General features: G+C 39.0%; 1 protein-coding gene across 1 annotated transcript; it reads right to left on the bottom strand.

Moving 5' to 3' along the window:
- Nucleotides 1-2,002: 2,002 nt before the first annotated feature.
- On the bottom strand, nucleotides 2,003-9,320 carry cltrn (collectrin, amino acid transport regulator). The gene is made up of 6 exons (XM_084921013.1): nucleotides 9,131-9,320; nucleotides 8,628-8,686; nucleotides 5,929-6,014; nucleotides 5,692-5,805; nucleotides 2,988-3,182; nucleotides 2,003-2,900 (listed from the first exon to the last, which is right to left on the bottom strand). The coding sequence occupies exons 1-6, from the start codon at nucleotides 9,195-9,197 to the stop codon at nucleotides 2,771-2,773; spliced, it is 651 nt and encodes a 216-aa protein (XP_084777139.1). The 5' UTR covers nucleotides 9,198-9,320; the 3' UTR covers nucleotides 2,003-2,770.
- Between the last annotated feature and the right edge of the window lie 3,984 nt (nucleotides 9,321-13,304).

Genomic DNA, 13,304 nt, shown 5'->3' with positions numbered 1-13,304 from the left:
CAGCCTCAGTTTTAATAAGATTGGATTGCTTTTCGAATTAAATTTGACAGAAAACCTTTGGCTTTCTGACAAGGAAAAAAAAAAGAGGCAAGACAATGAAATGCAGAATAAAAGGAACGGGCCAGATGATAAATCGCCATCACCACACAGCATATTATCAGGATGCTGCGCATCGTCTGGCATGGTACTGCCAGATATTGCTGTAGCAATGACACGTTTCCTCCCAGATCACAAGAACGCACTGAATCTAATAATCAACTAAATATAGACACAAGTTAGAATGAGAAAGTCGAGCTGTGCTATCACTTCAAAAGTAGTCAGACAAAAATAAAATAACAGTAAATTAAAATATGTTTGAAATTCAAATGCTTTAAAGGTACATTTATGCACACTTTAAGGGATGCTGAGAAAAGTGCTGTGAAGAATAAGACCCCAGCGTTGGGCCAGGAAACAATATCTGACAGTACAATGGTGCCACCTGAAGTTAAAACATAAGGACTGCAGCTGGAAAATTACAAAGGAAAAGCTGGAAATAGTCACTGATAATTAAGAAGAAGAAAATGACAGTTCTCTTGTTTTTTAGAGCTAAAAATTCATAAAATTCAAAACACACTTCAACTAGATACAAATCGGGCAGTGTGAAAATTATTCAGCAAGGAGATAAGAAACGAAAGAGACTTAAAGCTGTTTAATTTTTTTATCCTCCCACACTTAGATTATATTTTCTAATAAAATAGAAAAGCTTATTAAAAAAAAGAAAGGTAACTATGTCATACTTCAGGTCATAAAGGTTAATTTTACCATAGCAACTAGACCCGGATAAAAGTATGTGTCGGTAACTTATGCTTCATTGAAAATTCATAAATACCTTGTATGCTGCAATTGCTAAATGGCACCGCGAGATGGCGCCACTTTCCTTGTAGTTGCGTTAAATTCTGGTTGAAAACTGTAAATTTAGGTCGATGTGATTATTTCTTCTATGATTTTTTTGGGGGGGACTAAAAAGCCATCTCTTAGCTGATACTGGAGAAACCAGTGAAGTGTGGCTAGTTTTCTGGTTTGTTTGTTTATTTAATGTTTTGAGGTTGCAGGGCATCTTCTGATTATTTCATTCAGGTCCCTCGGGTTATTGGTTATGTCCATTTTCCAAGTCTGGTTTTAAGTATTGTCTTGGGAGGGATACCTCAAGAAAATTTCTCGAGATGTGGTCTCTTACGAGGGCCGTGTTGCCTGAGCCTCCGTCCTCTGTGTTAAGCATGATATAGCTGCTCATCTGTGCAAACCAGTTTGAATAAATACAGCACCCATCAAACTCAAACCACTCGAACTGTTCTCATAATGGCTCACGCGGTGACCTTTTAGCACAGAAAAACCTTAATGCTTGTAAACACCCTAAAAACTGTTCCCATGAATCATGGGGGGAAAACAATTTTTACAAAAAGCTTTTTTTTTATTTTTAGGAAGAGTAATCCTTTACCCTGGTGGAACCATCTGGAACTCAATATATGAGGGATGCTAAGGGTCAAAAACAAAGAGAAAACCCTCTGTGGTTTAAGGATGGCACCTATAACCTTAGTGCACAGCTTGACATGAATTTTAAGAGTAAGAATACCAAACAGAGAAAGTGAAAAGGCCAGGTCAATAAAATGAGGAATCAGAAATTTTCATCACTGTCATGGCTGCATATAAAGTTCTGTATTTGCTTTTTTTTTTAAAAACAGTTTGCCCTTTTACATATAGCATATAGCATGTTTCCTCCAGAACAATGGCCACAGCATTGCTGCTATGGGTCCTCCTAAAAAAAATCTGCAAACATCCCTTTGGTCACATTATTGATTAACAAATGGGTCCAGTATGTCTGGAAAGTTAACTTAAGTTTCTAGAAAGTCAGCCTGCATACATATAAATAGAAATATCTTCCGTTTAGTCAGATTATTTATCTGTATAATTTTATTCAAAGTCAAAAACATATTTGGAAAAGTTACCACAACCCTTAGAGCCATATGAATGTTTAATAAACTGTAATTATTCTGTAAATTAGAATACCATCAACTGGAATTATTTCTGAGTTAGTCACTAAGTCAAAGTATCCTTGGGCAAGTTAAATGAACTCTTTGAGAGCAACTTGGTGTTCAGTGAGTGTGAATATTAGATAGAAACCACTCAGGCATGAAAAAGTGTTTTTGTGAATGGATGAATGAGGTAAGTTGAACAAAGTGCTTTGAGTGCTCAAGCAGAGTAGAACAGCTCTATATAAGAACCAGGTCATTTACTTTTTACCACATGTTAACTTAGAAGTGCCTATTCAGTGGTGTTATTGCCCCTCTCTAAAGATAGACATCCATAAATGTTACCACTGTTGCATCAAAACTGCATTTACGAAACCAAATATCAAATGTGATTTTTAAAAATGTTCAAATGTTTGGTGAATTTGCACCAGATAAGCTATAAAGCTCTTTTTTCCACCATCAGCATTAAGACTTTATTAGTCTTAATCCGGTAAGTGCCAACAAATTCATCATCTCTGCCGATCCCATGAGAGCACCGAACGAATGCAGCTGCATACAAGCTACAATTTAAAATAAATTTATTTGTAAAACGGCAGTTAAATAGTGTGAAACACTGGATTTTTTTAAGGCAGCCTGTGATTATTGTATTGAAAGGCCCAGCAAATTCACATGTCAAAACTGAAATGAATTACATTAGAAACTTTAAAGAAAATCACATTCTTTTTCACACTGTGGCACGGCAGTTGTTTTATAAGAGCACTTTACATCTGCGTAAATCGCTCATCGTCCGAGAACGTCGAGTTATAAATGCCATCATTTGCACCGTTTTCAGCCGTTTTCACCCCCGTCTCTTCGCCGCTGTCCTCGTCATCTGCATCCATGTTTTTCTTCCTACAAAAAGAATGAGCAGATCAAATGAAGCTCAGTTATCATATTTTCAAAAAGCTAAATTAAATACATCCACAGTCATCTGCTCACAGTTTTCTTTGGACCAGAGGATACACAAGCAGGGCGATGATGCCGACGCTAACTGCACCCATGACCACCCCGAAGACAATGAGCCACGGAGGGGTGTCAGGGGAGACCGGTGCTGCCAGAGTGGGATAGATGCCATCGAACTCCAGAGTTTTATCTGTTAGCAGAAAAGCACCGTTGATTCGATTTCTTGATTTTCTATTGGACAAAAGAAAAGATTTCATTTAAGGGGATTATTCTGGAAAAGGCCAAACTGCACTGACTCTGGACAGCAACACAGTTTTTACAGTTTTGCCTCTTTACACCACCTAAGTTGATTAAATCCAGTAGATCTAGAAATACTTTTCTCTTCCCATCGTTCTGGTTGTCCAAAGATTTTCTTAACTTTAGAAACAATTCTGTCATCATGCACTTCATCAGTTATCTTCTGTGGTCTTTAGGGTCTTTTAGTGTTGCTGAGCTGGTCTGTGCATTCATTCTTTTTAAAAAAAACTCCTTAAGTTTTTTTTCCTATCTCCCTGATGGATTTATTTAGATTTTCCAAGCCTAATGCTGGCCTCTTTCACTTGTTCTTTGGACGTCATGTTGAGCATTAAGGCCACAAAATGCAAGTTATTTCTCAACTACTTGACAGTCAGTTGTCCAATTTCTCTGAAAATAGAGACAATACATAAAAGTGGCTGCAATTGAGGTTAATGCAGCTTTAATTAAAGCTGCATTTTAATCATATCCAGATAAAATCCACTGTAGTGGTGCACAGAGACAAAATCACAAAGTGTTTCATTGGCCAAATACTTAATACTTGCAACTTTGTGTCAAAAACACAAGTATGCGGATGTTAAAGTCACACTTTTGCTCCATGTGTTCATGCAACATTGTTTCAGTAATGCTTAAATGTAGCCGATTTTAAACTCCTTCCTCCGGTCAGGGTCATTTCTCAGTACAGTACATCCTCCAGGGGATCTCTAAGTACTTCTTAAAACTGATGAGTCACACACAAAAGCATTTTTTATCATGAGTGATAAAACTGTTTTTAACTTTTAGATTGACCTGGGCCTGGAACTGTTTTTTGGAAGCTTTGAAACCAGTTTGTCGTCTTAGAACTTAGCATCCCCTGAAACAAATGCATTAAGGAGGCAGACAAGAGGAGGTGGTGAAAGTATGGCAAGTTAACACAGCAGTGCCTCAACAGTGAGTGGTATACACACTGTGAACCCATTAAGTTAGTTTGCAGTTGGCCAGTTCCTCTGCAGGACCTGCTGTACAAGCTGGACACAGAAGCTACTGAAGTGGGCCAAGGCTGCCGAGGATCAGAAATAGTAATCAATGCATTCTACAGGTATTAAACTGTATAAAAACATTGGCTGTAGTTCTTTCAAACTACAATTTTAAAACATTTTTTTTTAATTAGCTGACCTTATCGTTCCTGTACAGGAAAAAAAGCTTCAAAATACATTGACTTCCCACATAAATTCTACAAGCTGGTGAATTTGTGCCAGAATCTTGGGAAATCTGTGATTCCAAAGTCTGCCTGTGAGTCTCCTCCTAGATATGAGCCTGGAAAACCTCCAAAGATAAGATGCTAGCTGGAAATAAACACACTAGTTGACCAAACATTTATGAAGTGACTCGTCCTAGTACAAAGGAGCAGTGGTTCGGTGCAAAGTCCCATACAAAATGTGAGCTTCATAAATGCTAACCGTAAATGCTAAAAATACAAAAATGGTGAAGAGCACCTGCGTTAAGTTATGCTGCTCTACATAATACATGTATTTACAGTAGAAATTTTTTTTTTTGGAGGGGGGGGGTTACCAAAAATATTTGTTCGCTTTTTAAATAAATTCTACTGCTATCTGTATCAGTTATTGTGATCCATTAAAATAGTGGATGTTAATGGCTGGTTGAGGCTTTTCACTGTGGACACTGCATATTGTGCCCCTGCCTGTGTGGCTTCTCTCCTGTCACTCCTGGCTTCCTCTCACAATCCAAGGAGACAGCAGGCTTGAATGTGAGCGTGAACAGCCATCTCTCTCTGTTTCCCCTGTAATGGACTGGTGACCAGAAAAGTGTGATGGATGGATGGAAACGTTTAAATGAGAATGCTCATTACCTACATGAGGGAAATTATGTTCACTTAAGTACAAAAATAACCTGTTACTTCATAAAAATAAAAGGGATCGACTTCGTTTCTATGGCCACACTGCATAACCCAGGGTAAACCTGCTCATGCATGCATACATAAAATAGATGGTGTTTGAAAGCAAAGTGTTTGAAGTGTTAAGGTTAGTGATCAGGTTTGTGGTTTATGGTTTAGGTTGGAGCTTTGAAGCCTTGTTCAAAAGAAAACAAACCTCTGGGAGTGGGAAATCTTGTGTGAGAGAGTAACCGAAAGCCATGACACAGGCACACGTGTTAAAGCAAAATATAAAAAAATGTCACGACACACCTGTTCCTGCGCTACATAATCTAGAAAGCTGCACTTTCGCACCATATGTGAGCCAAACATTCATTGGGAACATAATTACGCTCCCATTTATATTTATTTGGAAAACCCATTAGTTATTAGTCATTTTAGAATTTTCTAGGAAATGATAAAATGGGTAATAAATGTTTAAAAAAAATACTTTAACATCCATTATTTAAATCCAGCTAATAAGAAAATATAACAATAATAGTACCAATAACTAAAACTGTAGCATGTGATTACTTTATAGCCATCTCCACAGTTCCTTTATCAACGAGATCCATGGTGTTCGGCCTCGTCACCACAAACCAGAAGGACACTCTCTGAGTCTCGTTACACGGATGGATGTCTGAAACCCTGGTGAAGTTTTACAAGACAATGAAAGCGAAGTTATAAAATGTGAGTCACCTATCGTGTTAAGAGATGTTCTATTATGTTTTTACAACTGTTTAAGAACAGATGACACAAAAACAGTCTTACCCAAATTCTTCTCCGTTAGTGAAATCCCTCATGGCAAAAGCCAGAGCTGCCCGGAAAAGGAACATTTCATTTTTGTTCCAGGGATACTGCAAAATCAGCAACATCAGATTAGGGACTGTTTTTCAGCAAAGGTTAACTGTTTGCCACATGGACCTTGGCCTCATACTAAGCAGTCACATGCACTTTAAGAGAATTCTGGATAATATTAAGCACTTGATTGTAACCATGACTCTAAAATGATGGCGTGTAAAATATTAATAAAAGCACAAGTTAATGATTTGGAAATTAGTTAGTGTGTGTGTGTGTGTGTGTGTGTGTGTGTGTGTGTGTGTGTGTGTGTGTGTGTGTGTGTGTGTGTGTGTCTGTCTTAAATTTCATACCATCAGCAAGTTGCATTTAAATTGGAAAAGTAGCATTTCTACTCCCTCTGTAAGTATTTGGAAATTTCCAAACACTTACTGCTGCTGTGTCCCTGCTGATATTTGAGGCCTCCTCTGTCATATTTGTTCCTTCATAATGTGCAGAACGGTTATAATGCCTAACAGGTCTGAACAGACCGTTTAATCTCTCAATTCTCGATTTTCTCTGCTGCAGTACCCAACGAATGTGGTTTGGCACTTTCTTGCTGAAATAAGCAAGACTTTCAATTTTAAAATCTACGTATGCAATCATGACCACCTTATTAGGTACATCTGTTTAACTGCTCATTAACATACATATCTAATTGTCCAACCACACGCAAGCATGCATGTCAGTGGCTTTTAATGCCACACGTCCGGGTTCTGAGTATTTCAGGAATTTCTGATTTTCTTAGATGTTCGCACACAACCATCTGTAACAAAAAACAGTCCAGAAAACAGAGAGAAAATATCCAGTAAGCAGCAGTTCTCTATGTGAAAATGCCTTGTTGATGCAAAGGGTCAGAGAACAATGGCCAGACTGCTTTGAGTTAACAGGAAGGCAAAAGCAAATCATAACTACTAGTTACAACCACACAGAAGATGATCTCTCGACGCATAGCACACCAAATCTTGAAGCAGAAAGCAGAAAACCACACCGGGAAGCACACCTGTCAGCTAAGAGCAGGAAACTGGACAATAGAAGATTAGAAAGATGAGCATTAATAAGGTCAGAATTTGGTCTAAATCAGGGGTGTCCAACTCCAGGCCTTGAGGGCCGGTGTCCTGCAGGTTTTAGACGTGTCCTTGATCCAACACAGTTGATTTAAATGGCTAAATTACCCCCTTAACATGTCTTGAAGTTCTCCAGAGGCCTGGTAATGAACTAATCATTTGATTCAGGTGTGTTGACCCAGGGTGATATCTGAAACCTGCAGGACACCGGCCCTCAAGGCTTGGAGTTGGACACCCCTGGTCTAAATGATATGAACACATGGATGCTGTGTATCAACAGTTCAGGATGCTCCTGGTGTTGTAATAGAGTGGGGGATATTTTTTGGCACACTCTGGTGCTTTTAGTGCTAAATTTAAAGGCCACATCCTGCTTGAGCATTGTTGCTGACAGCATCTATCCCTTTATGACCACAGTGTACCCATCTTCTAATGGCTGCTTTCAACACAATAACAACCCAGCCGCAAAGTTCAGATCATCTCAAACTGGTTCCTTGAGCATGACAGTGAGTTCACTGTACTCAAATAACCTCCACAGTCACCAGATCTCAGCCCAACAGACACTTTTGGAATGTGCAAAGGGAGATTCACATAATGGATGTGCGTACAAAATTTGCGGTCGCTGCATAAAACTCTGAAGAAATGTTTTCACCGCTTTGTTGAGATAAAGGATTAAGGCAGATAAAAGCAGGTCCTAATAAAGTGGCTAGTGAGTGCATCATGGAGTTTCAACGGTGCCTTTAAAGATTTGCAAGTTGCCCATGGTATCTTCACAAAAGCACTCAGGGCCATCACAGATCTTAAAGAGGAAAGCTGTTCAGGAGGTTTTTCCTCTTTGTCTCAATCTCTTTTGAATGAGCTCCATAAACGGAGACAGCAGCATCTCTGGATCTTGTTTCTGCATGTATTTTTTATTTGCATGGTACACTTTGAACTTTCAAAAGTATTCCTGAGCCCATGCGGTGATGTTCACTCCAGATTCATGTCTGATTTATATTAAAGTGTTCTCTGAGGGCATGACAGCCATTCAGCAGTGATTTTCAGCCCTTTTCTCTTGCGTACAGAGATTTTGCTGGATTCTCTGAAACATTAATGATATTATCTATGGTCAGTGTACTGTAGAAGATTAAAATTCTCTCTGTTTGTTCCACAAATCTGTGCCAGAGTATTGAAATTCTCCCTGTGTTCTGAAAGACTTACCCTGCCTAGCATGTTTTTTTTTTATACGTAATCCTGTTTATCTAATTACTAAGATGTGTCCAAAGCAGGTGTTTGGGGTTTTTTTTTTTTGGTTTTTTTTAGCATTACACAACTTTTCCGGTCTATTGTTGCACCTGGAACTTCAACAGATTGTAATGCTGGACATGAATGATCACATTTCTCAGTTCCACCACATTTTCTTTGTAAATATAGGTTGGAAATCATTACTTTCTTTATTTATAATTCACAAAACATTCAAGTTTTTAGGGAATGGGATTGCATTCCTGTTTTTAATATTATGAAGTAAGAGCTGTTTATGGCAAGAAGAGCGATCTGAGGATGTGGAGGAATATTTAAATATATACATACAGCTTGATCTCCCAGTGCGGTTTTGATGCTGAATCGAACTTTGTAGGCTTCTCCAACACCTATAAAGATAAAACAGACTGAAATGTCCTCTGCGTGCCATGAATTGCTGTGCTAGGCTTTAGATGAGAAGTGTAGTTGCTGCAGTTTATCTTTCCTGTGCTGATAGACTGAATCCCAAGAGCAGCAGCATCAAATTTAGTCTCTCTCAGCTATTTCCTCATAGTTTGGTTGTAGATTAGCAATTTTAGGATCATTGTTCAAGTCTACAACCACGATGGAATGAATGAAACCCTTGTTGTGAGGTAAATGCTAAGTTATGTGTCTAATCTGACTTTGTTCCAGTAAATAGATTAGAAGCTGCATTCCACACTGACTACTGGGCTAAGAAGGGATAAAACTCCTGCACACAAAGCCTGTGTTTACTCATATTAATGAATTTATGTATGTTTTTAAAAATGTGAACACACAATATTTGACCAAAGGTTACATTTTAAGAGCCTTACCTGGTTTACAGAGCTCTTCTGCCACAGAAAGTGACAAACTGAGCAGGAGCAAGATCTTTTCCAACATTTTTCCTAGAAAACAAAAAGCAGAATAACACAATGCTGTAAAAGCTCAGGCAAAGGTCCCAGCATTCACCGATCTAAAGAGGTCGGCAGAGGATTTAACTGGATAAAGGCAGGGTTTAATGGTTAAGCCAAGACACACCTGAACTAATCTGTCCTCTCTGTAAAAAAAAAAATGGCTGTCACTGCGCTGCATGGAAACAGTCAAGTGGGCGCTGTTTGTTCATGCTTTCCAAAGGAGCCAGATAGGTCTAATGTGATAGAGGCAGACCTCCCAGAGGAGAACAGAATGGCCCAGTCTGTTTCTATTTACTTAGTATAGCACAGTGTGTGAACTTCCAAGTTACAGCCACTTAAAATGGTATAATAAGTAGTGACCCCTAGAAACAGAAACAGCCTTGGAAAGAATATAGCATCTACTAATTAATAGAAGTGGATCTGTTATCATTTTTTCCAGTTCCATATTTTTATTTTTACATATACGATATGATATGATAATGATATGTAAATTGTTACCTTTCATTTTAAAAGAAAACAACATTAAAACGTTAAAGGTGAAACTAACAGAGGAATTTAGAAGAAGAGCAAATAGTGCGACCCACAGGGTGTAGTTGTAGTACAGTTGTTGTTGTTGTTGTTGTTGTTGTTGTTGTTTAAGCCTGGAACCCTGAGCCCCACTTATAAATCCTTGCACAGCATTTACAAAATCCCCTCACCCAGCCACAGGTATTAAACTATCTCGAGGAGCCGTGATCTTTGCAAAGGCTGGATGGTTTCTGTTCTAAAGCAGTGCTGCTGTTGGTAAGTGGTGGTAAACATGATCACTGCTGGTATCAGAGTGCATGTGCCATAGAAATAAAAGTCAAAGAGAGAGAGGGAGAGGGCAGTACTCCAGAGTCAGATTTCTCATATGTGCCAGCCCTTCTGGAACTTGACAGGATTGCAATGACAGGATTTAAACAAGAAGGGTCTTTATCACCTAAGACAAATCAAGGATATGAAAAACAACAATCTCATTATTTCAGACTTTCACGAAGTTTAATATGAGCATTCTAAGAGGCTATACAAATGACAGAAAATAAGGATAAGCAGAACAGGTCCATTTCAGGTGCAGTTCATTTAACCCGCCGGCGACCCAGCCATATGTTTACACTAGATCATGAAATGAGGTAGCAAGATTGACTGCAGGAGAAGCCTTGAGGATACTTGATGCACAAAATGAGGATGCAAACAGCTCAGCTGAAGGAGATGAGTTGGGTTTACTAGTTAACTTGAAAACATGGAGCATATCCCAGCTGCCACAGGGTGAGAGGCGGGGTGCAGAAAACCATTTGCGCTCACATTCACACTTATGGCCAATTCAGAATTAGCGGTGAAGCTAATCCCATACTGTAACTGCATGTTTTGGACTGTGGGAGGATCTCCGAGTACCTGGAGAGAACCCACCCAGACATGGACAGCATATGGAGACTACACACACACCAGACGGTGGATTCAAACCCCTTGAAAATCATGTTATCAGAATAAATATCACAGATAAAGGAAAGACTACAAGTATGATACACAAAACAGTACTTCTGTATGAAACGAAGCGAAGTCACTTGATTATTTTAGTCACTAAAATATTTTGGTTTCTTGAGGGTTAAGCCCAAAAGTCTGATTTGGGATACAGGTGAAATCAGCCCAGCACTCTCTGTCCTTTCTGACCCAGTCCTGCTCGGTCAGAGTCAAGCAGGACAAACTGTACTCTCCACACTCCCTGTTCCTCCCTACATGGTAATCAGGTCTAACCTAGCTTTGCTATGTGATGCAGAATTAAAATCTCCCACAACAGATCCCAGTGAGCTCATTCTCATCCTCTTTACTGAAAAAGCCTTTGCAAACACTTTCAGTTATTCAGTCAATCAATATCTAAGCTGGCACTTAAGGTTAATGATCCATTCTTCCTCATCAGCTGTTAGGTTAATTTTTTAACCGTCTCAGAAAAGTACGTTTGAAACCGCCATTTATTGGAAATTAAGTTCACATGGGTCAAGTTTGAATGTAAAGTCTCCTTTCCCCGATAACAGACTGTTTCAGTGATTTAAAACACCACAGCAGACCACATGAAACTCTCCTACAATAAACGATCTTTTGTACCCATAAAATGTCATAAGTGTTTTCCAATAAAACAGACCACGATGACGCATCACTGAGGGTTGAGCAACTGGGTTACAGTAAGAATAACTGGTCTTTCCTCTTCCTTCCTCCTTCCTTGACAAATCAGCCAATCAAATGGGAGCAACTCGGTGCATTTAGGCATTTAAACATGGTCAAGATGACCAGCTAAACCTCAAACCGAGCAGCAGAATGGGGAAGACAGGCAGTTTAAGTGAGTTTGGCACCTGATGGGCTGGTCCGAGTTTCCCACATTGCCATCTCTGGGGTTTGCAGAAAAATAGATAATATCTATCCGATGAGTCTCAATTTCTGCTGTCACAATTAAATGGTGGGGTCAGAAATTGGTGTCAACAGCATGAAAGGCTGGATGCGTCCTTCCTTGTATCAGTGGTTCAGGCTGGTGGTGATGGTGTAATGATGAGAGGGACATTTTCTTGGCACTCTTCAGAACTTTTATTGGAACATTGTTTAGACATGTCAAAAAAACATCACAAAGTTCAAATCCTGTCAAACTAGTTTCTTGAATATAATGTTAAATTCATTGTATTCAGGTCCACAGTCACCAGATATAAGGTTTTTTGGTTTTTTTTTTGGGGGGGGGGGGGGGGGGGGGTTAAATGCACTGAATGCCTTTTCGTTTTCACCTTTTTGGTGTGATTTATCTAAATTCTGAATTAATTTTAGCTTGATCACAGTTCACTTCCTGCTAAGCACTTACTATTCAGGGTGCAGGTATTTTTTCTCTACACACGGTGGCAGCAGAGGCCCAGGCATGACAACCGTTCCCGTTTTTAACCCAATCGTTGTGAAACTATAACAAAAAACGTGAAACTCAATACACTGCATGAAATGCATCCAAAAGTAAAACTCATAGTGTGAAAAGTATTTTTCAAGGCTTTTAGATTTTGTGTGCTTCTTTAAAGGGCAATCAAGGTTAATCATCTCAGTGGGTAGATTACTGCTGGATCTGCAAAATCCAAAATATTTTATTTCATCTGAGACTTTCATCTGAAACTATTGTCTATTAATGGCTGTGTGTACAAAATATGCAAACATAACACAGTTTGACAGGCATAAAATAGTATTTTTGCACTTTGGGTGCTCTCCCAAAGCTGTCAGCCTAAAAACTGTTGGCTGATAGCTCTAAAACACATCTACGACAGATAAACAGCATCTGAAAGTCATGCTGTTAAGAAACAGGATAAAAACATCAAGCAAAAACCTGACGCAGGACCTGCAGATGATCCATCTACTGCTCACGGCTCAGTGGACGGACAGAATACTATATATTCTTGACCGCTATACAGAAAGAGTCTCATCAGCAGTGGCTTCATTTTTCATGATAATGATCCCAAAAACACTGCCAATGAAATAAAAACATACTTGGGTAGAAAAACATACAATGAATCACTATCAGTCACGGACTGGCTTCCCCAGAACCCAGACCTCGATATTACTGAAGCAGTGTGGGATTCAACATCCAAAGAACAGCTTTGAATGTCCTTCAAGAAGCCTGGAGAACTATTCTTAAAGACTACTTAAAGAAAATAAGGCCATCTCATAGAGTTCAGGCTGTGGTGAAGAGTAACAGTGCTCATACCAAATATTTATTTTCAAGCTTGTTAGACTCGCACAGACTCTGATTCATCTAATATACTGTAATTCAGTTTATGTTTGGACATTTTTCATTGAATCGTTTTCCATTTTCCTACCAATGGATAAATAAATAGTGGCTTGAGACTTTTGCACAGCATCATGCAGGTTTGAAGGTTTGCTTAAAGCTGTAGCAGGATCATGTGGCATTTCTGAGTCCAGTATTTTTTCTGTGCATGTTTACTGATTAATAATGGCCCCATTTCTGTGTCAAAAGGTCATTTTTTATACAAGTGTTACTTTAATGTCAGGAGGTTAGCAGTATTTTTAAGGTGCTAATATTAGCCTCCATACGTAA

Source organism: Perissodus microlepis, chromosome 23 (genome assembly GCF_051167445.1).
Source record: "Perissodus microlepis isolate ML-2025 ecotype Zambia chromosome 23, ASM5116744v1, whole genome shotgun sequence".
In the NCBI taxonomy this organism is placed as follows: domain Eukaryota; kingdom Metazoa; phylum Chordata; class Actinopteri; order Cichliformes; family Cichlidae; genus Perissodus; species Perissodus microlepis.
The sequence above is the reverse complement of the archived record's forward strand: the minus strand, read 5'-3'. Positions and strand labels throughout refer to the sequence as shown.